Source organism: Eleginops maclovinus, chromosome 12, assembly GCF_036324505.1.
Source record: "Eleginops maclovinus isolate JMC-PN-2008 ecotype Puerto Natales chromosome 12, JC_Emac_rtc_rv5, whole genome shotgun sequence".
NCBI classification, from domain to species: Eukaryota; Metazoa; Chordata; class Actinopteri; order Perciformes; family Eleginopidae; genus Eleginops; species Eleginops maclovinus.
In genome coordinates, this window is record NC_086360.1 from 3991081 (window position 1) to 4016182 (window position 25102).

The 25102-nt window shown below is 42.0% G+C and overlaps 2 protein-coding genes and 1 long non-coding RNA gene across 4 annotated transcripts in view; 1 reads left to right on the top strand and 2 right to left on the bottom strand.

Moving 5' to 3' along the window:
* Positions 1-3900: 3900 nt before the first annotated feature.
* On the top strand, positions 3901-5608 carry LOC134873006 (uncharacterized). Its single transcript, XM_063896388.1, has 6 exons — positions 3901-4273; positions 4463-4530; positions 4615-4788; positions 4880-4938; positions 5029-5091; positions 5217-5608. Exons 1-6 carry the CDS (start codon positions 4119-4121, stop codon positions 5325-5327), a joined length of 630 nt encoding a protein of 209 aa, XP_063752458.1. The 5' UTR covers positions 3901-4118; the 3' UTR covers positions 5328-5608.
* Positions 5609-5610: 2 nt separating this feature from the next.
* On the bottom strand, positions 5611-6965 carry LOC134873008 (uncharacterized). The gene is made up of 4 exons (XR_010166905.1): positions 6644-6965; positions 6444-6559; positions 6137-6248; positions 5611-6038 (listed from the first exon to the last, which is right to left on the bottom strand). It is a non-coding gene; the product is annotated as an uncharacterized LOC134873008 (long non-coding RNA).
* Positions 6966-9364: 2399 nt separating this feature from the next.
* ogdha (oxoglutarate dehydrogenase a) overlaps positions 9365-25102 on the bottom strand; it is a 40125-nt gene continuing 24387 nt past the window's right edge. For both annotated transcript variants that reach the window (XM_063898003.1, XM_063898004.1), the window contains exons 13-23: positions 24349-24451; positions 23522-23650; positions 22703-22853; positions 19086-19213; positions 17775-17953; positions 16976-17047; positions 15308-15433; positions 14813-14885; positions 14564-14727; positions 12302-12456; positions 9365-11389 (exon numbers count right to left, since the gene is read on the bottom strand). In XM_063898003.1, the coding sequence (XP_063754073.1) occupies positions 11269-11389; positions 12302-12456; positions 14564-14727; positions 14813-14885; positions 15308-15433; positions 16976-17047; positions 17775-17953; positions 19086-19213; positions 22703-22853; positions 23522-23650; positions 24349-24451 (1401 nt within the window). In that variant the 3' untranslated portion in view covers positions 9365-11268. The remainder of the gene's footprint in view (positions 11390-12301; positions 12457-14563; positions 14728-14812; positions 14886-15307; positions 15434-16975; positions 17048-17774; positions 17954-19085; positions 19214-22702; positions 22854-23521; positions 23651-24348; positions 24452-25102) is intronic.

A 25102-nucleotide genomic window follows, 5' to 3' on the forward strand; every position in this document is an offset into this window, starting at 1 on the left:
TTTCCCGGCCTGCTAGCCCCAGGTATGCTAGCTCCCTGCCTGCCACAGCTCCCCACTTGGGAGCTTATGTGGACCCTTTTGTTGGCTCCCCCCTGGCCTTTGGAGGTCCGCGAAGCCTGCAACAGTCCATTAAGGGATGCAAGGCCAGGTGACCAGCCCTTGCTCCTGCAGGCACGCCTCCAACAGGCACTCTTCTGGCTCAAGTTTTGGCCCGAGCAGCCGAGTTCCCAGCTGCAGCTTCGGCCCTAACCACCATGTTTCCAGCTGCGTTCCGGCCTACCCCAGCCATTCCTGTCCTGTCGGCGGCCCGGCCCACTCCAGTCCCGCCTTCTCTGTCGGCGACCCGGCCCACTCCAGTCCCGCCTGTCCTGTCGCCGGCCCGGTCGACTGCAGCCCCGCCTGTCCTGTCGGTGGTCCACCCGACTGCAGCCTCGCCTTTCTGGTCATCTCCGGCCTCGCCTGTCCAGCCGACTCCATCCTCTCCTGTCTCATTGTGGGTCCCGCGGACTTCTGATCCTGTCCCCTCGAGGGTCCCTCCGAAACCTGTCCCATTGGGGGTCCTGCCACCACCTGTTCCGATGGGGGGCCTGCCAACACCTGCACCTGCTCCGTTGGGGGTCCTGCCGTCACCTGTTCCGATGGGGGTCCCGCCAACACCTGCTCTTGTTCCGATGGGGGTCCCGCCAACATCTGTTCCTGTTCTGTTGGGGGTCCCGCCAACACCTGTTCCTGCTCTGTTGGGGGTCCTGCCGTCACCCGCTTTGATGGGGGTCCCGCCGAAAGCGTGTCCTTTTCCGTTGGTGGTCCCGCCGCCTCCCGCTCCAGGTCCTCCGGAGCGGTCCCGCAGCCCTCCAGAGGGGTCCCACCGCTGCCTACGCCGTCCTCGAGCACGGTCCTGTCATCCTCCAGCCCGACCGCCAAAGGCATCTCGCCGTCCTCCAGCCCGTCCTCGAGCATGGTCCTGCCGTCTTCCAGCTCGTCCTCCAGAGGTGTCTCGCCGCCCTCCTGCCCGTCCTCCAGAGGCGTCTCGCCGCCATCCTGCCCGGCCCCCAATGTGTCCCCGACGCAGCCTCCGGCACTGTCTTTGGCGCCGTCGCGGTCTTCGTCGCCGCCCCTGTCTCAGCCCCTGTCTCCGCCCCTGTCTCCGGCCCCCAGTGTTCCCTCGCCATGACCTACGTCCCTGTTTCTGGGGCCTAACGGCCTCTGCCTTGCTCCCGGGCCGTCCGCCCGAATGAATATGACTGATTTATTATTTATTTTCAGGAAAGTCACGTATTACAGGCGCTGATCATCTGATGGAGTCTCATCCGTGTGGTCTGTGAGGCCTCAGTGTAAGTGTGTCCGATATACAGACTGCATGTGTCTGTGTGCAATGTGACCAGGGCAACTGCATTTAGTTTGATTTTGTGTTTCTTTTGACATGTATAGATGATTGATATGTTATTTCAAGAACAGACTACGCTATTAAAGTTAAAGCAATAATAATAATTTAAAAGACAACTTTCAGCTGGACAAAAGTAATATTTTGGTGAAGTACAGCAAGCAGTCAGTTTCGACCAAAAAGAACAAAGCAGAGACTTTAGTGTAAGCAACATTTCACGTGTTGAATGCTGGTGAAAGAACATTGAAATGTTTTGACCAGTACTGCTCACACGATGACAAAACACCTTTCAATATTGTTTGCATTAGCAAATTTACTGACACTAACTTATCTTTGAGGCATGAATGACATGTTTTGTGTGAGTTTCATACAGCAATAGAGTTGGGATGTCCCATGACATTGTAACCATTGCACATAGAGTTAAGGGAAGGTCAAGACTGTTTTAAAGAAATGCGCCGAATGACAAAAAACTGTATCATGGATGCTAGATCCAACTCCCTGCTGTTCTTATCTGCCCTGAATATATTTTATTCCTTTTAGATCAGCAGATCTCTGTTATTATTTGGATGTTAAACATAACAGTTAATACTTCACAGGCAGAAATATTGTTGTGAAGAATATTCTATTCAACCAGGTTTCTTCTTCTCCAGATCATTGAAGTTGGGTCTGCGTGCAGAAAACACGAAAGTAACGACGCATGGCTTCTACAACACAGTCGGCTGTGGAGTATGTGAGCAATGCCAGAACTCCTCTTGTGAGAAACTTAAGGAATCTGTCAGTGATTCTAGAGAACTTGAATCAGCGAGGAGTGTTAGGGGATGGAGAGGTCAGCAAAATACAACAGAATGGAATGACAACAATAAAACCAGAAAACTTCTAGGCTCGGCCACAAAAAAAGGGGAAGAAGCCTGCTATGAGTTCCTCAAAATTATTGACATGACGAGGAAGAGGACCCTGGTGCGGACATCCCTGCTCCCTGGGAAACAGACTGTAGCTTCTACTGAGATGTTTGACCCGCACTACTGGATAAGCTGCTTCACTTTCAAGGAAGACGCACAAATGGGAAACAACTACCTACAAGGTATATCATGTTGTTGAACACCTTTTTATATAGAAAGCGTCTCATGTCTTTTTATTTTTGTTTGATGGGCTGATGTAATTTTGCTTACTTTAATCATGTGTCAATCTGCAAATATTCATCTAAGGGCACAGCATTTAATTTACAATATTACTTTGTTTACTCACAGTTGTTTTTATTTTAGGCCTGACACCGTGCCACGATTACCAGGCAAAGTTGAAGTCAAAAGCACATAAAATATCAGAAGAGTTTTGGAATGCAAACAAAGATCTGGTTGAAGAAAACAACAAACCTGATCTGTCATACATGTCACTTGTATTGGACACACAAGGAAGTGTTTCTCCTTCTAAAATAAAGAAATTGAAGAGTAAGAAAAGCAAGATGAGAAAACTCAATGCTTTCAGGCCCAGTCCCAGCTTTGTGTTGACTGCAATCAGGGAGAATTATAAAGCCTGAGCCAGTCATATTATTCCCAGTTTACTGAGGTGCTTGGATCATGTGATCAACCTGACCTGCAGAAAGATGTCACCTATGGACTGTTCTGCTCTGCGCTACACCCTTACACACAGTGATGGAGTCAAACTGAACCTCCTGTGGATCTCCATACTAGCAGAGTCCATCCTCGTCATGCTGGATAAAGTTTCTCAGCTCAGGTCAGACAAGCATCATTTGAAAGGGAAATGAACAGGCTCTCTCAACGGTATAAGATTTATTGGCAAGACGCTTTACAACATTACAACAAAGAAATAATCTACCAAACAAACCTTACTTTTTGTGCTATGTTTATTTAAGACGTACAATATAAGACAGGTTTCAGGTGTGGAACATATTCCATTATACTTTAGAATTCGCTGAGGGTCAATTAAAAGTGGAGTAGGGGCTGTAGTTGGCCCCCGGGCCGTAGTTTGGACACCCCTGGCATTAACAGAGAACTCAGGCAGGCTTACAGTGGTGTCAGAAAAGTGACATCCTTATTGAAGATAACAAAGTGAACATAGTGTGTGATTGGACTGTTCGTAAACTTCCCAAAGCAGCAGCCAGCAGATATTAATCAAAGTTCCACTGTTTGTGTTTGTGTGCATGCTGCAGTCTGAGCCACAACAACCTCCCTGATGCTTCGACTGCCATGTTGCTCCAACTGGTCTCCATCAACCCCTCCATTCACACTGTGCGGTGAGCAAACCATAATGAGTGCACCGACACTATAGGCTTACAGAGAAATCATTCCTCATCGTATATCAAAATGCTGTTCAACTGCTTTTGTATTTGTCTAGACTCTTCGGGAACCAAATCATGGACAGAACATCCTTTTAGACTGACAAGAAGTTTGAAATATGGTGAAACATCGTCACTGTGTTGGGAATGTGCCAATTACTTTATATTTCTTAAGAAGGACGTCACTTTGTATGGAGGCTTTGTTTGATAATAATTCTCAGGAGATCATGGGCCTGTACTACGAACGGAGTTCAACCTACTTAGAACTAACTCAGGGTTTCCGCGGTAACCCGGGGTTGACTAAACCTGGACATCTTGATTGGTCTTAAACGGTACTACGACGCTGATTATGAAGTTGATCAGCTGAACCTGTGTTCACTCAACCAGAGTTACTGCGCGTTCACATAAAAGGGGTGGTACCAGCGCAAAAAAACACTCTCGATCATGGCGCGCTCTCCCTATTTCACAGAAGAGGAATGCGAGATCATAATGAGGAGTTATGAAGAGTATAAACCGACCCTGGCTGCTAAATCCAACACCGCGGCAGCAAACAAGGCGCGACTGGGGTGTTGGCAGCAAATTACAGACCGCGTAAATTCGTAAGTAGGCCTATTTCTTTACTTCTATATGTCCGTTAAAATAATCCCAACCTGAATACAGTATGTCAGGACGATGTACAATAACAGTCGGAACGTTACTGTATCGTATGTGCAACCACAAATGAAGCAGGACAACTGAATGTTTAGTCCCCTTCACTAATTCTGTGTATGTCCCTTAAATACTTCCAGAGGTACCAGCAGCGCCAAACGGACCTGGCAGCAGGTCCAGATGAAGTACAAAAACATCATTCAGAATGGTAAGTAAGAATGTGTGTGTGTGTGTGTGTGTGTGTGTGTGTGTGTGTGTGTCAGAGAGAGCTAAATGTGTCTGTCTTTAACAGCCAACAAGAAGAAGGTAGAAATAAGGCGCACAGGAGGAGGGAGGGCACCAGACTCCTTTACTCTTGCTGAAGAGTTGGCCCTAGCCAACAACAGTGGCAGGGTGATGATGGATGGGGTGGCAGGGGTACAGTCTAACCCTGGGGCAGCTGAAATGTCCACCCTCTATGTGCAAGGTAATGTATGGCATTCATCGTTCTTCATGTTAGAGTATTTTGGCTTTCTTCCCCTGAATCATCAGTAACATGTGTCTTCTGTTGCATGCAGTCGAGGGTGGAAACATCACAACCCTGCAGCCACCAGGATGCATTCATCCTCTGACACAGGTAATTCAAATGGATAACATCCATGACATGTAAATTAGGCTATGTCACCCCTAAAGTATGGGTGCAGCGTAAAATTCTGAATCTTTTCAGGATGATGATGATGATGATGATGATGACGAGACCCTCACAGCCCCCTCCGACACACACATGCAGGTTAAAACACTTTACTGCTACTATATGCCACATTAATGTCCTAGGAGGGTGAGCATCATTTGTCAGTACTGTCTGAATCAAGTGACCTGTGTCATTAATGCAATGTGTGTGTGTGTGTGTGTTAGGAGGACTTGGAGGAGCTTTCCCCTCCTGAAGCCTCCCTCCCAGGGACCTCACAGTCAGACAAAGTACAGTTTCTCCTTCCTTGTTTAATTACTGAATATAATGCATACTAGGCTAATGTGTACAACATGGGGTGGGGGTTGTGTAGGCCACAGTGGACAATGTCCGTAGTTTATACAAGAAAGTGCTGGAGCTAGACCGCACAAAGAAGAGGCTGGAGATCAGAAAGCTGGAATTAGAAATTGAAAAGCTGGAACATGAGAAGAAGGTATTGTCTTATCACTCCATTAATATATAGGCTACCCACACCCTATATGTGTGTCATTGATCTGGCTTTTCGTCACCTTTTCTTCTTGCAGGAAAGAGAGTCATCTAATAAATGAATAATATCAGAGATTGGTGTGACATGTCTTTATTTTTGTGCATTTAATTTGTGGTGTGTACAATTCATTGGAAAAACTGGTTGGTAATGGCATCCCTGACAGCACGGCCTGTTGGATGATCCAGGGTGATTGGATCAGTAATATCAGGGGGTGGGGGAGGATCATGAGGGGGCACTCTTTCCTTCCTTATTGTGGCGACATTCTGAAGAACCACACATGCTGCTATGGTTTGGCAGGCCCTGTCTGGCTTGACCCGAAGGACCTTCAGGCAGGCGAATCGGGCCTTCAATATGCCAAATGTCATTTCGATCCTGGCCCTAGTGACACTGTGTGCATGATTAAATGATCTCTGTTGCCTTGTTTGTGGATCAGGAAATGGTGTGATGAGGAACTTCATGCATGCGTAGCCACGGTCCCCCAGCAGGATTCCATCAAATTGCCCTTAGATGAAATGGAGGAAAAATTAAACAACTGTCACACTGATTTCATGTTCACTATTAAAGCATATTACTTCAGGTAAATCGATATAGGACTTTTACCTTGGTGGAATCTGTCAGACAGTGATGATTCTCTGAATATACGGGAGTCATGGACTGACCCTGGCCACCTTGCATCCAGGCTTGTGATCATATAGTGGTGATCGCATGTCATCTAAGAATATGTGCACAGGTAAGGAACATAACAGGTGAGGCATGCTGTTGCGCATGTAAATGACACCACCCCATGCAGAGGACAGGAAATCATTCTACATGACAACAGGAATTGACAGGTTGACATTACCTATTCCAATGAATCGTGGACTGTACAATGTACGCCTACTGTTAATCTGTTAGTCTTGTGTATTACCTGGACATTGATGGTGTGTTTGGACTTTCTATTCACAAAATCCCGCTCATGCTCTCCCAGGGGTGCACTGATAGGAATGTGCGTACAATCAATGGCTCCAATTACTCTTGGGAAACCTAGATATTTTGTTAGTCAAATCAGTTGCCAGTCACAACTATGAAATGTGCAAATTACCTATTTTTAGATTAGTGGCATATTACCAGCGATTGCATAGAACCCTTCTTTTATCTGACGTGCAGGCAAATGGCCAGGGAATACAACAAATGCATCCACCAGTTTAGTGAGAGCAAGTACCACCTTCCGTATCACCCGGCATACAGTGTTCTTACTCAGGTTTTCAGCATCACCGATGGAATACATATATTGTCCGCTGGCGAAATAGCGCAATGAAAGACATAACATTTGCTCGATTGTGAGGGCCTGACTTCGGCGGGTTACATTAGAGACGTCCGCCTCGAGCAGCTGGCATAGGTAACGAATTCCCTCAGCTGAGAATCTATATCTTTCATGGAGAACATCGTCCGGGTCTCTAAATACCCTCGCCCTCCGAAGAGAGCCCCTCACAATCTGCGCGCCTATATCGTACGGATCGTCCAGGTATGCTGGCATTGTCTTTAGGGGACATGTCGGTGGAGGAGTGGTGTCTAAATAGGGTGTGGTTAATCGGAAACCTAGGGTTAACCAAGAACTAAAACTGGGAAGACCAGTTTTGGGATCCTACGTATATTGCCATGGCAGCATACCTCGGTTTTAACATATCCAACTTTCGTAGTATGGGTTAACCAGCAACATACGCTGCACGTGACCAAGTTACTCTCGAAGTTACCCCGGTAAGCCAGAAAACCAGCTTCGTAGTACAGGCCCCTAGGGTTAACCAAGAACTAAAACTGGGAAGACCAGTTTTGGGATCCTACGTATATTGCCATGGCAGCATACCTCGGTTTTAACATATCCAACTTTCGTAGTATGGGTTAACCAGCAACATACGCTGCACGTGACCAAGTTACTCTCGAAGTTACCCCGGTAAGCCAGAAAACCAGCTTCGTAGTACAGGCCCCATGACTTATCTTTTGTTATGGAGGTATTTATAAACCTAACACAAAAAGGAAGGAAATGTGTGTTTGGCATCTTATTTCTTTGTTGTAAAATAAGATAAGATGAAAATTACTTTATTAATCCCAAACTGGGAATGTTTTGCATAATACAAGGCATAGAAAATAATAAGAAATAGAAATATAAACAATGCTAAAGTGTGGACATCTCAAAGACAATATATCAATAAAACACAGCGAGCTGCTGCAACAGGCTGCCAAGATAAGATCATTTCTTCTTGGCAATAAATCTTATACCGTTGAAAGCCTGTTTTCTTCTTATTGCCAAGAAGCATTGCTACATAAAAGAAATAATTACCACGCACAAATGTCCTTACTTTTTGTGTTACGTTTATTTATGTGGTGGAAAATCCAAAAGGCCTGTACTGGTATATCAAAAACAATCATTTACGTTTTTGTACTTTTGATAACTGTCTTTGTATTTTGTGATATTCGCACTCAGGGTTTAGTGTGAGACTGAACAATGACTGTAATGTTTTCTTACAGTAATGATCCAATGAGAGAAGGTTTTGAGATGCCAGAACATTTTCTCAAGAGAATTATCTTCAACATGTAAATGTGCACAAGTACTTTTTGGTGACATTTTAAAGGTAACTCAACATTTGTACTCCCTGTTCTCTTTCCTAATCAAAATACTTTATTGTGACCTGCACTAATCAGGGTTTTCTTGACTTTGGGTTGTGTAGGAGCCAAAATGCTTGTTTTGCCATAGCTTATTATTTATGTTATCTTCATTTCAGCTTGCACTACGTTTAAAACCTATTAGTTATCACTTGCAGCAATTATCACATGGGTGTGGTTCAATGGTATTTAGGTCACCGGGGAACTAAGTACATTTACTCAAGTACTGTACTTAAGTACAATGTTGAGATACTTGTACTTTCCTTCTTCCAGTTGCTACTACTTAGTATTTCTACCTCACTACAATTCAGAGGTAAATGATACGACATGTATTAATCCCTTTAGTTACTTTACAGATCTGGATTAATAATGGTAAATATAATCAGCCCTTAAATCAGCCTTTAGTTCACCTGGAGTAAATCCAGCAGCTACCCTGCAGTATACAAAGCCATTCAAACTAGCTGCACCTTTACCAGCTCTGAGAACACTTTAATGATCAATCATTATAAAACATATCAGAGATATTATTCTGAAATGGACCAATCAAACAATGACTACTTTTACTGTCGCTACTTTAAGTACATTTTGATGAGAGTACTTTCTACTTTTACTGGAGGAACATTTAGAATGCAGGACTTTTACTGTGACAGAGTATTCCTACACTCTGGTACTTCTACTTTACTCAAGTACAACATCTGAGTACTTCTACTTTTACTCAAGTACAAGATCAGAGTACTTCTACTTTTACTCAAGTACAAGATCTGAGTACTTAGCAGTCATAGCTACACTTGCTTGCGGTACAAAGACTTCCTCCCTCAGTTTGAAGGCCAGTGTAAACTGTGTGGAAGCAGATGGGACACGTAAGTTGATCAATGTCCTTAGAGCCGGTTTGCCTTCTCATATCGCTGGATGGCAGAGAAAAAAAACTGCTTTGGACTTGATGTGTTTTGTAGTATTCATTACTTAAAAAAACAAGTTAAAATATTTATTTTATAAAATAATAATAAAAGTGGTCATGAGCATAATTTACAGATTGACAATAGACCATTATATTTCATATTAAAATAAAGGCTGCAGCAACAAGGAAAATAACAAATAATGACATTGTGAAGTCATTTTTGGGTAGTTTTTACAAAAGAAACATAATGTAAATAAATGCAAACAGTAAAGAGACGGACGCAGCAGCTCTTCAGTACATACTGTATTCTTTATTGAATGAAGCAAAAAAAATGAAGAGAATTTCAATCCCCTATTATGAAAATAAATAAATCATTTTCTTTGTCTCACAGAAGCCCAGAACACCATGTGCAGCAGCTGATTTCATCTTCTGTTGTCATTTTATTTTTCAAAAACCAGGCGATTTTATTTCCTGCTGACAAGAGTTCACTCAGCTGAAACACGAAGAAGTAAATAATAAAAACATGAGACGCTCCGTTTTGGCACGAGATAAACGCTCGCGAGAGAAAAGAGATAGAGGGATGAAGAATAGAAGCCAAGGGGTTAAATCATAGTCAGCAGTGCATTTGGTTGAGCTCATGTAGGGACGCATGACGACACAGACCTCCGCCATTTTATTCCCCCAAAAATCCTTTGTCAAAGTAAAACATTAAAATCTCAATGTGCGAGTTAAGCGCTGCCATGGTGACTAGTTACAGACTTCTCCTTTAACATACCTGCTGAAAGGCAAGAAAACTCTCCACCTGCTGTAGAGATTCCACTCTCACTGTACCAGCTAGCCCTGCTCCCATTGGCTTTCAATAGGGAGTGCTAAATAAGCGAATGGACATTTATGTTAAACTCAAATGAAAATGTGTCCTGCAACGCTTGAGGGAAGTAGAGATGACAGGGATGATGGTGACGTGATAACTGCTGACCTGCTGTTACATAATACAGCTGGAGTGTGTGTGTGTGTGTGTGTGTGTGTGTGTGTGTGTGTGTGTGTGTGTGTGTGTGTGTGTGTGTGGACGGAGGAAGGTGGGTGTGAGTGTGTGTGTTTCACCTGTAAACTCAGGTTCAGGCTTCACTCCACCACAGTCAACTTTGTCTTCTTAGTTTGTTTCATGTTGTCTAAAATGTCCTCATGTCTCGACTCTTTTTCTAAATGTTGCTAACTTAAGACAACACTTTTGTAGTTCCTGCACAACCAGATCAGTGTTTCGAATATCTTTTACTGACAGGGAATGTAAAGCAACAGGAGCTTTGTCATCGGTTGCATTTTCTCTCAATGGCATCTGTCCGTCTTTAGACTCCGGATCGACTGGAAGGCTGTTCTCTGTATACTTGCCTTCCTGTCTGAATAAATCATTGATTGTTTAGATGCTTTACAGTATCAAACACTTTGTAGCATTAGTAGTATCAAACCTGTGTTGTCTGTTGTGGAGCTGAGTCTGCTGCTGTAGGACTGAACAGTGCACACAGCACTTACTGCACACTTACATACTGCAGTAGTACACTGTGTACTGCAGTAGTACACATGTATACTACCAACAGAATAATAGTACAGTGCGTCTGCTACGATAATACTAAACACTGATACCATAATGTACACACTGCAGGTCACTCAGGTTTTGGAGTAAGATGTCAGAGTAACAGTTCATTTCTGCAGAGAGTGGTACATTTACAAAGAGAAATGTAATATTAGAAAAAACTTGAATATACTCTGAGATAATAAAGTGATATATTCGTAAGAAAATCTGGAATATTCCGGAATATTAAGGATGGTATTTGTTTTGCGTATAAAGTCTCCAATAACTTCTGCTGTCTCTAAACTGGACACTGGGTGTAAAATGAGTGACGGTATTTCTGAAGTACACTGTGTACTTTGTAGTGTGCAGCACTAAGTAGTACACCATGTATGCAGACTATGCAGTGTGCTGTATTTGTAGAAGTACGCAAATGTATTATTAGCATATGCAATATTACAGAGTGTGAGTGTGTGTGTGTGTGTGTGTGTGTGTGTGTGTGTGTGTGTGTGTGTGTGTGTGTGTGTGGTGATGCAGCTAAAGTGTCACCACTGAATCCAGGAGGGTTGGGGGTCAAAGGTCAGACAGGTGAAGGTTTATTCCAGGTGTTGCAGGTCAGGGGTCACAGGTCTACTGCTGATCTTTGAATGCGTCCAGGCCAAAGGCGTTGTCCAGTAAGCGCTGCAGCTCCATCAGGTGAGCCTTCTTGTTTCCTGTCGCTGGAGCGGCGGCGGGGCCTCTGCCAGCATACCTGAAGAGAGGAGGAGAGAGGGGGGTCAAAGGTCAAATCGCCCTGAGCTGACACTTGGGATGTGTTTGACTCTCAGTGTAGCTTAGGAAGGTTCCTAACGGAGTGAAAGGACCTGGAGGTACCTCAGTGGAAGTCGTAATAAGAGTGTAATTCTCTAGAAGACAGGAAAGGAACTTCCTTTATAACCTCGTTTAGCTTAGGGAACACTGGACCCTCCTTTAGGAAAGGAACGGATAAAATGCTGTCCCATAATGCCTTGCTGCCGCGGCACTTGAAGTTTCTCGCCATTCCGGCATTCACACAAACAGATCGTGACAAGACAAACGCAGACGTGTAAACAGATGTGTCGCGGATGTGTAGGCCTAACAAGTTGTGCATACATTGCATCAAATATTGTTTCTATAAATATCTTCCTTCAGTCATACCAATAGCGATCCATCTCGATAATATGAGGGATTAAGTGGGGGAGACTGAGCAGCTGTTGTGTTTCACTTTTTCATCTTTTTAATTGAATTCAAACCTTGGTAACTAGATATATATTTTCCACGGATGTTCACATTTATAAAGCCTGCAAGAAACAGCACGATACACAGGGGGAAGTATCTAGATTTGCTGTTAGTACGATCAGCTAATTATTCATGAATTTGCCTGTTTTGTTTCCAACTAAACAGCTGCTTATCTGCGTGAGCATCACAACCCAATAGAACCTGTTCTGCTCGTTCTGTGTTGATCTCAGTGACGTTAAGTGAGAGGCACTCGGTGAATTATAAAGCAAAATCTATGTTTCTAACTAATGAAAAAAGGTGAATGAAATCCTTCTCTCCATATCTTAGCATTTTGAAATGTTGGTTAAAGACATTTAAACAGCAGTTAAGGTATCCAGGCTGTTAGCATGGAGGATAGGATGCTCACCACACAGGTTTGGCTCTCTGGGTGGTGGTCCTGATGCGGGGCTTCACGTAGTCGTAGTAACCCTGGTTTTTGTGCTCCTCCTGACACCAAACCAGGTCAGCATTGGCATAAAGCTCCGACTCTGCCTTCACCTGGTCGAAGGGGAACGGTGACAGCTGGAGGAAAGAAAAGGGAGAACATTTTTAAAGGTGCCATAGAAAGCATCTATCTGGTGTTTTAAATTGTTCTCTGATGTCTATAAAGAGGTATATAACTTTGGTTGATCCAAAAAATGTCCAGATGCGGTTTTACAGACCCATTTACAACCCTATGATTTGGTCCTAGAATGAAACAAGCTGAATTGCCTTATTGGGGGCTCATTTACATAATTATGACGAGCTCTGCTCTGATTGGCTGGTTTACAAGGAGCAATCCATGGCTGCCTCAGAGTCCACAGAAGTGAAGTTCACTGAGAGATGAACCATGGAGGCTATTGGCATCCAGCCTTACATGTGTGAGCCTTTATCGGAGGAGGAAACCGATGAATTTGAAGAACAGCCAGTTGGTCGGAGATTGGAGAGCAACGTTACGGAGTGGTAAGTGTTAGCGTTAGTGTTTCCAGCAGCTGTGTATGCAAATGTTGGGGCTGGACTACCGTGTGTGACGTCACACACAGGGATTGTTCTAATTCGCCCGTTTTACCGCTGTGATATGCATATCCATGATTTGCACGTGAAGGAGGAAACAATGGTGTTTGAGGTTCACGGTATGTCAGTTCAATGTACCGAACTCTCCTTATTCAACTATGCCAAGGTGAGTACAGTTTTCCATTCTATGGCACCTTTAAGTAATGTACTGAACATTTACACATGCATTTGGAAGAATTGACTAAATGCTTTGATGGAACTAAGACACAGATCAACGCTGGTGTTATTTTGCCTCCTTACTCAAATGTATTAAAAGAAATAGATGTTTCATGAGTTAGAAATGGTCTGAAATCAGGCCTGAACCCTGAAGGCTCAATGCTGACAAAGTAAATCCAGCAGCTACCCTGCAGTATACAAAGCCATTCAAACTAGCTGCACCTTTACCAGCTCTGAGAACACTTTAATGATCAATCATTATAAAACATATCAGAGATATTATTCTGAAATGGACCAATCAAACAATGACTACTTTTACTGTCGCTACTTTAAGTACATTTAGATGAGAGTACTTTCTACTTTCACTGGAGGAACATTTAGAATGCAGGACTTTTACTGTGACAGAGTATTCCTACACTCTGGTACTTCTACTTTACTCAAGTACAAGATCAGAGTACTTCTACTTTACTCAAGTACAAGATCAGAGTACTACTACTTTTACTCAAGTACAAGATCTGAGTACTTCTACTTTACTCAAGAACAAGATCTGAGTACTTCTACTTTACTCAAGTACAAGATCTGAGTACTTCTACTTTACTCAAGTACAAGATTTGAGTACTTCTACTTTACTCAAGTACAAGATCAGAGTACTTCTACTTTACTCAAGTACAAGATCTGAGTACTTCTACTTTTACTCAAGTACAAGATTTGAGTACTTCTACTTTACTCAAGTACAAGATTTGAGTACTTCTACTTTTACTCAAGTACAAGATCTGAGTACTTCTACTTTACTCAAGTACAAGATTTGAGTACTTCTACTTTTACTCAAGTACAAGATCTGAGTACTTCTACTTTACTCAAGTACAAGATCTGAGTACTTCTACTTTACTCAAGTACAAGATTTGAGTACTTCTACTTTACTCAAGTACAAGATCTGAGTACTTCTACTTTACTCAAGTACAAGATTTGAGTACTTCTACTTTACTCAAGTACAAGATCTGAGTACTTCTACTTTTACTCAAGTACAAGATCTGAGTACTTCTACTTTTACTCAAGTACAAGACCTGAGTACTTCTACTTTTACTCAAGTACAAGACCTGAGTACTTCTACTTTTACTCAAGTACAAGATCTGAGTACTTCTACTTTTACTCAAGTACAAGATCTGAGTACTTCTACTTTTACTCAAGTACAAGAACTGAGTACTTCTACTTTTACTCAAGTACAAGAACTGAGTACTTCTACTTTTACTCAAGTACAAGATCTGAGTACTTCTCCCACCTCTGCTGGACACCCTAACCCCTCACCCCCAGGAGACAAAACAGACCAGCTTCTCCACTCAGTTAAACTTTGCATGATGCGACACTCTTTGTGTATTTTGTGTTTTTGTGTGTGTGTGTGTGTGTGTGTGTGTGTGTTTACCTGCTCTATACGTGCGATGGCCACAGTAGCCTCCATGCCTCTGTTCTTCCTCTCTTTCACCAGCTCGTAGTAAACCTTTCCTGTGCAGAAGATCAGACGCTTCACCTCCTCCGGACTCTGCGACGCTAAGCCTCTCTCCGGGATCAGCCTCTGGACCTGAGTCCCTGCAAGAGAGACACTGAAGTCAGACTCAGCCCTCTAAAAGATTACTTTTATTATGATCAACTATGACTTTAATAATCATAGTACCAGGCAGCATCTCATCAAAGCTGGATCTGGCTTCTGGGAGACGCAGCAGAGATTTGGGAGTGAAGACGATCAACTGGAGGGGCAAACAGGAAGTTTAGCAGGTCAAATCCAAACACTTTGAGAGTCAAATTAATGCAGCAACCAAACTGAAGGATCAAGAGTATAAAGAGAAGTTTAGCTACAAAACAGAAACATTTTTAAAAAAGTGAATAGAATAGAAGAAGAAAAGGAAGAGGATTAGGAGATAGGAGAGGAGGAAGAAGGGAAATAGGAGGAGGAAGAGCAAGAGCAGGTATATTCAGACAGCCATGAGCCAGAGAGAGAGAGAGAGAGAGAGTGTGTGTGTGTGTGTGTGTGTGTGTGTGTGTGTGTGTGTGTGTGTGTGTGTGTGTGTGTGTGTGTGTGTGTGTGTGTGTGTGTGTGTGTGTGTGTGTGTGTGTGTGTGTGTGTGTGTGTGTGTGTGTGTGTGTGTGTGTGTGTGTGTGTGTGTCTCACAGGCTTTCTGTATGGCAGGAGGATCTGTCGTCTGAGGACATGGAAGTAGTTTCCAGGAGAGGAACAGTTCACCACGATCCAGTTACAGTCGTAGAGCTGACGCACCGCAAAGTCCTCCGTGAGGGTCTGAGAGAGGGCGAGAGGATTTACTCTATCAATCATTTTAAAAACGATATACTTCAACGTAAAAAACTAAGCCCTAAAGTATAGCTGCTATAGAGATTCCTCTTCAGGCGAAGCTCTGTACATTTGTTATCCATCCTCAACACTGGGCACCGCTCTCTGAGTGAGTACAGCAGTTATCCAGCTCTATGCTGGGGGATGACCCCCACTCTGCACACAGAGTGCCAGCTTACTCCTTCAGGAGGTTAGTTGTCCCAAAGTGTAGAACAAAGCCTTTTAAAAACTGCTTTGTTCCAACAGACATTGCACAAATAAAAAAGTTGTAGCAGCGTGACACAGGTGCTATGGAAACAATGCCTGACACGTCCTAAATGATTAGAACAAGGTGCAAAGTCAACTTTGTCTCACTTTAGATTTCTGGAAACAACATATCTAAATAAATGAGGTCTTGAAATTAGCTGGGAAACTCATTTTGAACTAGTTTTGACCAGAAACGGGTCATGTTGTGCCAGAAATGCTCAAATGTGGCTTGTTGATTTATTACCTTCCTCATGAATGTACTGGTGGATTTAAATGTTTTACATGTGATGGAGCAGCGGGTACTGGTTTGGAGATTTCTCTACATTGTTTTGGAATTCATAATGGATCCCTTGTCTTTTACCTGCCAACCAAATCTAACTAATGTGTAAATAAATAACCTGATCCGGACTGCGGTTTTTTCCACATTAAAATAAACAAACATAATGGTAATGCCTTTAGAAATGTGAACAGTGAAACCAGAACCTCCCACCTATAACTGCTGGATTCAGAGAGTGTGGGATATCCACCACATGGAGCAAATTGTATTATGTTTGCTGAAAAATACATTCATGACGCGATGGGACACCTGTAATGCATCTACTAATACAGTCAGAGCTGTTAACACCTTTCTATGTGACTTGTTTTCTCTTTCCATCATTATTATTTTTGTTTATTTACTATTATTTATTTTCTTATTTTCTATATTTCTAAGGTTTGGTCTTGTTTAGCCCTGGAGTGGTTCTCTGTTACTGGTTGTCTAATACCTGAAAGCTCTTTGAGATTCTATTGACACAGCTGGAAAATCTGAAATGTGACTGAAAGATATATTGTACTGTATTATTGTTTGAAACAAAAAAAACAAAGTTCTAAAAAAAGAAATCTGAACAGTGATACTGTGATCTCAGAGTGGGATTCAGGTATGACAGGGTCTTGAGAATAGTTGTGGCACAAATGTGACATAAGCAGTTATATCAAAGTGATCTGAATAACTACTACTAACTGTACAGTGGAGAGAGCAGCGATATATTTAAAGGCTGACTGCACATCAGTACACCAGCACTTACAATGGCTTGTCTTTTTGAAGTGAAAATATCTGCACTTGTCTGGTTGTTCTGAGTCAGTATCTGGTTCACTGCACCAGTAAAGATGCTTTGGATACCAGCATCAGCTAAATGCCATGCTATGTATTCAAAAAAAGAACCGGTGTGATCTCAGAGTGCTCAGAAGCCAAAGCAGCAGTCTTACCGGCATGACGTCGGGGTCGTCGTTGCACATCTGGAGGAATCTCTCTGGACGAGCTGAAGAATGTTCTGGACCCTGCAGACACAAACAATCCCTCACACACTTATTACACACTCTGGATGCAGCTTTAAAGTTGGAATGAAGATACTGGTATCGTATGTAACATGAGGAATCCATTGGTCGAGCTAGCTTGTCGGGGAGGAGGCTAAATAACGCTCCTAAATGTGGTTCAATGTTTAGGAGGGAGGACTGGCATGGCCAATGGAGTGGTGCAGGAGTAATTCCTTAGACCTGGAAATGAGTAGCATTGAATTTTCCGTTTTCCTCATTTCCCCCTCGTGTTTTATGTTAGACACCAGGAATAAGGTCTTAAAAACACTCTAGTATACACCTCTTATCTAATGATTCTTGTTACTGTTTTTGTTGATATGTTCCTCTTTATGATAGGAGCTAAACTACTTGTGTTTTCCGCTTAAAGATCACTGATAAATGAAAGTATTTCAGTGACAGATTTAACATTGTGTCTAAAACGTTGTTGTTATTAATGCTAGCATAACATTTCATTTCAAACTTGTTTATAACTGTTGGGTATTGTATTCCAGTCAGATTGGAATTAATTACTGATGTATTTTTGCCTCATTGCCTCCTGAAATGATGATTTACAAAAACTGTTTATATAGTATGTAGCAAAAGTATTAGAATATTTATGTCTTAAAAAAAGCCAGATATATCAAATCAGCCTGTAGTGTCGGATATAATGTCTACACCATGCTGCGTGTGTGAGTGTTTTTGTTTTCCTCACCATGCCCTCCATGCCGTGCGGCAGCAGCAGCACGATGCCGTTCTGTCGGACCCACTTGGCCTGCCCAGGACAGATGAACTGGTCGATGATGCACTGGGCCGTGTTGTGGAAGTCTCCGAACTGAGCCTCCCACAGGATCAGAGCGTTGGGACTCGCCATCGCAAAACCCAACTCAAAGCCTACAGACACACACAACATACAATAACGATATTTATACTGTTCATCTGCAGGCAGAGGATTAGTCCAGTTTCCTTTATTCAGAGGTGGGACTGGGACGAGTACTCAGGTCTTGTACTTGAGTAAAAGTAGAAGTACTCAGATCTTGTACTTGAGTAAAAGTAGAAGTACTCAGATCTTGTACTTGAGTAAAAGTAGAAGTACTCAGATCTTGTACTTGAGTAAAAGTAGAAGTACTCAGGTCTTGTACTTGAGTAAAAGTAGAAGTACTCAGATCTTGTACTTGAGTAAAAGTAGAAGTACTCAGGTCTTGTACTTGAGTAAAAGTAGAAGTACTCAGGTCTTGTACTTGAGTAAAAGTAGAAGTACTCAGGTCTTGTACTTGAGTAAAAGTAGAAGTACTCAGATCTTGTACTTGAGTAAAAGTAGAAGTACTCAGGTCTTGTACTTGAGTAAAAGTAGAAGTACTCAGGTCTTGTACTTGAGTAAAAGTAGAAGTACTCAGATCTTGTACTTGAGTAAAAGTAGAAGTACTCAGGTCTTGTACTTGAGTAAAAGTAGAAGTACTCAGATCTTGTACTTGAGTAAAAGTAGAAGTACTCAGATCTTGTACTTGAGTAAAGTAGAAGTACTCAGATCTTGTACTTGAGTAAAGTAGAAGTACTCAGATCTTGTACTTGAGTAAAGTAGAAGTACCAGAGTGTAGGAATACTCTGTCACAGTAAAAGTATTCTAAATGTTCCTCCAGTGAAAGTAGAAAGTACTCTCATCTAAATGTACTTAAAGTAGCGACAGTAAAAGTAGTCATTGTTTGATTGGTCCATTTCAGAATAATATCTCTGATATGTTTTATAATTATTGATCATTAAAGTGTTCTCAGAGCTGGTAAAGGTGCAGCTAGTTTGAATGGCTTTGTATACTGCAGGGTAGCTGCTGGATTTACTGCAGGTGAACTACAGTCTGATTTAAGGGCTGATTATATTTACCATCATTAATCCAGATCTGTAGAGTACACAATTTTCCTCCATATGGTAGTGGGGTACAAAGTAGCAAAATAATAATGAAATACTCGAGGGATCATCAGGCCCATACTGGTTAAGCTCATGGCGTCCAGATGGAACAGTGAAGACTCACCGAGGACTCCGTACTCGGACAGCGAGCTGTTGCAGACGGTGTACGGCGCCTGGTCAGGAGAGAGGTGGTTCATGGGAATGCAGATCCTCTTGTCCACGTTCTGATCGTGGAGGACATGGTGACGGTGGCTGAGGACACACAGGTTGAGTTTGCAGGACAACATTACATGATAGAACTGTGTCATTTATCTCATACCGTCTCTCCGTTCTCGACTGCGAGAAATCAACAATTGTTTATGTGAAGCTGCTGGTTCTCACTCATCCAAGAATAATTGTAATCTCTTAATTTTATCATTATAATAGATAGATAGCACACTTCTTAGATCGTTACACCGATTTCTTACTTCTGGCTTTAAGCACTGAATGCTTTTTGGGAAGTGGTAAACAGTAAACAAATGACATTGGCAATGGTGTACATTAAGAAACAACCCATTCACTGCCTGGGGAAATAGAGGGAGAGATTAGTATTATTCCCTTGCTCGTGTGTTTGGTGACTATCTCCAAAATATTGTAAAATCAACACACCCCCCTGCCCTCCTAGGAAGACAAAAGCCGGCGTGCCTCACTCTGCTCACTCAAGCAGTGCTGAAGATGAAGTCTAGAGCAGTGGTTCCCAACCGGTGTGCCGCGGGCTCTGTCCGTAGAATCTTATTTTTTATGTTCCACATTTTTTTCCTCACTTAATAAACTTCACTTCAAATAAACTTTATTGTATTGCTTGTACAATGGAGTTGGTAAGCTAATAAACCGTATATTGCTCAGATTTAGAAATATTAAATTGAATATAGCCTCATACGGACTGCATAAATTCTCATGACTTAGGTCAGCTGTCATTGTTTACGGTGTGCAGAGCAGCTTTTTGTCCTCGCGCCAAAACATTACAAGATGGATCGTTATGTAGTGACCACAAATAAAGAAGCACCCCAGCCCTAACACAGGCAGGGATGGCAGAACATGATGGAACAGGGGTGCAAAATAAGTCTAAAAGCAGACAGTACAGCGAATGCTGACAGCCCAACTCCATCGATTGATATTTGATTGGCTCCGGGATCCGTTTAATCCTCTCTCATTAATATCAGCCACTATTTTAAACAGCAGAGCTCAGGATGAGCTCGCAGAGCTATCTATTGACCGTTCCCTGAAACTGAAGCACGGAGAACTACGTCTGGATATCTTTTGGCTGCTTGTGGGACACGAGTATGCATCCCTCTCAGAGAGTGCCATTCACGTGCTTTTACAGTTTCCATCCTCCTACTTGTTATCTGGCGTTTTTCCTCACTCGCATATGTCAAAAACAAGACCCGCCCCGGCTGTCAGGGGAACAGGACCTCCGTGTTGCGCTGTCCACTCTCCCCCTGCGCATAGAGAGACTCTGCTCCCAAAAGCAGGCACTAACATATGCATAACATAGCTTTATTTTGTTTTGCTGTTTGAACGGATTATTCGGTTATAATTATTATTAAGTTATTATTTATTTTGAGTTATCATAGGCCTACCTCTTTTGAAATCCAAATGTAAAATAATAACTCATGGAATCTTTGTTTTTACACAGGTAGGCCTACTATTTTCAGCCAAAACTAGAGAGCCTACTGTACGCCGGTTTATAATATTTCATGCATCATACTAAGAAACGTGTTGACGTTTTTGGTCTGGTTCTTGTTATTATAGGATGGATTATATGGTTTTTAGGATGACTTACATTTGATTATTTGTTCTATAAAATGTTCTATTAAATTAAATACACATTTGAAAACTAATTTATGGTGTATTTATTGTTTTTAGTTTAAGCTCTGAAGTGGTTTTTAAATCTACGAAAAGTTGGTGAAATATTTTCAGGGGTGCCTTGGTAAAAGAAAGGCTGGGAACCACTGGTCTAGAGAATACATTTGTGAAAACCCCCGCAGCTGTTCTTCGGTGGCTCTGCAGTTTATCTAACTGAGGATCGCTAAAAAGACATCTTTAACAGAGACAGGTGCTTCAATTTTAAGATTTTCTTTGATGAACTGTAAAAGCAACACTCCCCTTTTCTGAGTGGAAAATCTCAAAATGGACAGATATAAACGAAGCAAGCCAGGTTAACTACAAAGAATCACACATCACTCCATTATGTAGATCATGGATACCAATTATTTGATTGAGTGTTGACCTTTGAGGGGAGATTCGGGGTAACCTTTCACAGGTTATCAACTGTTAAGGACATTTGAATTCTTACATACGCATACATTCATTTCTAAGCTCCTGGAAACTGTGAGACAAAAGTAAATGATTTTAATTAATCTAGTATAATGCATAATAATAACAAGAAAATATCTTGTTAAATAGTGAAAAGTATCCTGTAAAAACAAACAAAGTTGGAAACAAAAGGCTGCTTTACACTCACACGAGGTATGCATGGTACAAAAAGGGGAAATGTTGGAAACTGTGAATGTACTTAATTGTCAGGTTGATTAAATTAAATAAAAAAGGGTCACATTCTGCTCTTATAGATACACAACTATTTCATATTCTGAAACAAGATAGTGTCTGTATGTTTAAACACACGTCTACATCTATTACAAAACAGCTGTTTTATGTCCTCCAGAGAGAACCGGACCGCGAATAAGCATCTCCTCCTAAACCGAGCTAAAACTCGGTCCAAGAACTCAGCCCAAAGCAGGAGGAGAACATTAGAAGAGATGCAGTGGACGCAGAGGAAGTTCTGGGTAGGGCTGTGCAATTTAATCGATCCTGCGATATATATCGATATTTTGTTTCCCGAGAAAGTATCGATATTTCAGCCGCGAGTATCGATACATTAAGTCCCATTCAAATCCCCCGTGTTCCGCCTGGCACTCTGCTCGCTGCCCATTACGTCAGCCAGCCGCTAGTGTCGCTGTAGAGCATTTCTAGATACACAGTGTGTCTTCTTCTCGCGGTGAGTGCGAAGCGGTTCAGGAGAATGGCGGCTGACATTAACCCAGCACCTCCGCGCTTAAAAGCAGATGTGTGGGAGCACTTCGGGTTTAAAAAGAAGAAGGAAAGTGACAATTTAGATAAAACTATTGCGGTTTGCAAGCTGTGTCACACAAACGTGAAATACTCTGGAAATACCACTAACCTACGAACCCACCTACAACCTTACCACCCGGACAAGGTAATGCTAACTGAGGAACTCAAGAAGCTGCGGCCACCTGCTGCACCTTTTAATTCTCCATTGTCCATTGTGATACTGCACTTTATGTACTTATGTTTCAAAGGCTTGTAAGCTACAGTTTGCACTGTTTCAATAAATGAAACAAATTTTCTCACCACATATTTTGATTCATTTTGTCCAGCATTTGCAAGCTGTAGACTCTCTGTCTAGTCAGAGCCATATATTGTGTAATTGATGCTTTCAGTTTTCAGTTGAATTAATTCAATCCAAGTCAATGGAACACTCACCAAAGATGTCACCAAAATCACACTGTCCCTTTAAAATCTTTCAGAAAATGATGTAAGTGTATCGAATTATATCGAATCGTATCGAATCGTATCGTTGGCTGAATATCGTCATATATATCGTATTGTGAGCTGAATATCGTGTATCGTATCGTATCGTGAGATTAGTGTATCGCTACAGCCCTAGTTCTGGGTAATTACCTGAATGTGCCTCGCTCCACGTCCTGTCCCGACAGCCTGATGTGTGTTCCCTCCTGCAGCAGAGATCCAAAGGCCATGTACTCTCCCAGAGCCCAATCCACTGTGCGGTTACGAATCATCTCGGCACGACTTTTCAAGATACGACTCAGACCTGGAACAACAAATCATGATCACTGCGGGTCAGAACACAGTCGGGATTCACCATTCGTATGATTTTATACGTTTAAAGAGGACAGATTCAGCTCCTTTCCAGGTGTATATCAGTATGTAGTGTCTCTCCTGGGACATGTCTCCATGCTTTCATGTTCAGAAAGCTCTTTATGTTTCTCATACTGCCTGTGCTGCAGCACCTGTTTTCACCCTTTGTCTGAAACCAGAGCCCAGACTGCTCTGATTGGTTAGCTGGCTGTTTCTTTTGTGATTGGTCAACTGCTTACAGAAGTGTCGGAAATTTCCCTTTTCCGACACTTGCACATAACAAGGCCTCTTTAAAAATAATAATACATTTTATCCGCTGCTCAAAGACACTCAGTGGTATAAAGAAAATAAAAAAATCTACAAAGTGGAATGAAAAATAAAGCTACTTAAACAACATTAATCACAAATTACAAGCCAGACTGGAAAGGTGCATTTATGTCAGTGTCTCAAAGGTGGGGAGGAGGTATGTGCAGTTATATATATATATCTTCAACATATCTTAGGTCTACAATCTACGCACAACTGGAGAAAAAAAATGGTATTTACTGCATGGATGAATTGTTTGTCATTTAACGTTGCAAATCATTTGCGAGTAAAAATTGCAGGGAAAAGGCGCCAGACCTCCGTGGATGGTGAAGTCCTCGACAGGGACGGACGAGGCCACGCCCCCGATGTGGTTCAGCATCTCTTCAGTCAGGCCGGTGGAGGGGCAGCTCATTGACTTTGGCTGTCCATCCAGAGTGAAAAAACCTGAAGAGAAGAGTTCAACGATATCAACTACCTGACGGAGATCATACAAATCTGCCCAGATACTCACACAGACCTGGGCTTCATTCATAGGGTGGAAAAAAGGATTCTAAATCAACATTTGAATGCTCTGCAGCATTATCATGTTCACTATTTTAGCCACTATTGAACAAATATAGATGTTCATGCAAGTTTTGATCTAATGAAATAAAAATATGAATAGAATGAAAATAATAGAATATTCTGCTGAATTAAAAAATCTGTAATGTGAACGTCATGAAAGACAAACACAGACATTAGAAGGCTTTTTCAAATCTTAATAGAAAGTTGGATTTAGAGATATATATTTTGTGTACAGCCCTAAAGATAAAGGTGATAAGGATCAGATCCTGACAGGAAAAAGTATAAAAATCCTAATGTAACTGAGGTCTACATTAATCACATGTTTCTACATCTTCTACCCTCTGATCAGTGTGAACATACACTTCAGGGGGGTTTTTATAATAAAAAGGGAAAATCTGTCAATTTCGTTAAATTTCGTTAAAATTGCATCTTTCTAATCTGCCTGTCAAGGCAAAAAAAGCCCGTACAACCCCGTCCTTCAAAATGAAGGACATCTATTCAGTCCAACCCTACAGTAAACCCTGCCGAGGAGAGAATACTACAGATGCATCGTCTCCCCCGTCCCCTCTCCCCCTTACCAGGCCAGGGGGAGTCCAGCCAGTGCTTGATGTGGAGGATCTTCTCATCTTTGGAGCGATTGTATGCCTCCTCACAGATCTTGTCATATTTGGCAATCTCCTCCTGCAAACACATACCGAGAGAAAGGAAAGAGGAGTGTATTCAGTGCTTGAATCAGTTGCCAGAAATCCACAAACACACAGCAGTAGCAACAGGGTTTTTGATGATTTCAAAAAGTAATTTAAAACGTGTAGTGTGACGTCCCAGCTGGAGGAGATGTGAAGAGGGCAACACATTTTAAAGTCAAGACACACAAAGCCATATTCAGTCTGAATTCACCACAGATAATACAAATACAACAGGAGGCTTTTACCTTTGCAGAACTGTTTCAAAATTAAAATAGAGATTTAAAAAATCTAGTCTACTTTGCTAATTGTCTTACATTTGTATTTCTTGCAAAAAATGAAAGAAACTCTGTCTTGCCTGTTTTTCTGATTGTGATATATCATTTTGGATTGATCTGGAGTCTCACTTTTTGAAACTGCGAATTCTTCTAAATCTTCACTTTTAAAATAATTTCAATATTCTATTTCTAAATATAACAAGAAAAAAGTGACTTGTTCCTTCGTCTTTCCGTCCTTAACGTGCGCTCTGCTATTTTCTAACAGTGACAGTAACTTATCATGGTCATGAGTAATGTGTTCTGCTCTTTCTTATTTCACAAGACGTAACATTTACTTTACCTTTAGAAAAAGCTTTGCACCCAGCGTCTTC

Coding starts and splice junctions, on each gene's coding strand:
- LOC134873006 (XM_063896388.1), top strand. CDS start 4,119: ATGGCGCGCTCTCCCTATTTCACAGAAGAGGAATGCGAGATCATAATG. Junction 4,274..4,462: donor ATTACAGACCGCGTAAATTC/GTAAGTAGGCCT, acceptor AAATACTTCCAG/AGGTACCAGCAGCGCCAAAC. Junction 4,789..4,879: donor GTCCACCCTCTATGTGCAAG/GTAATGTATGGC, acceptor TGTTGCATGCAG/TCGAGGGTGGAAACATCACA.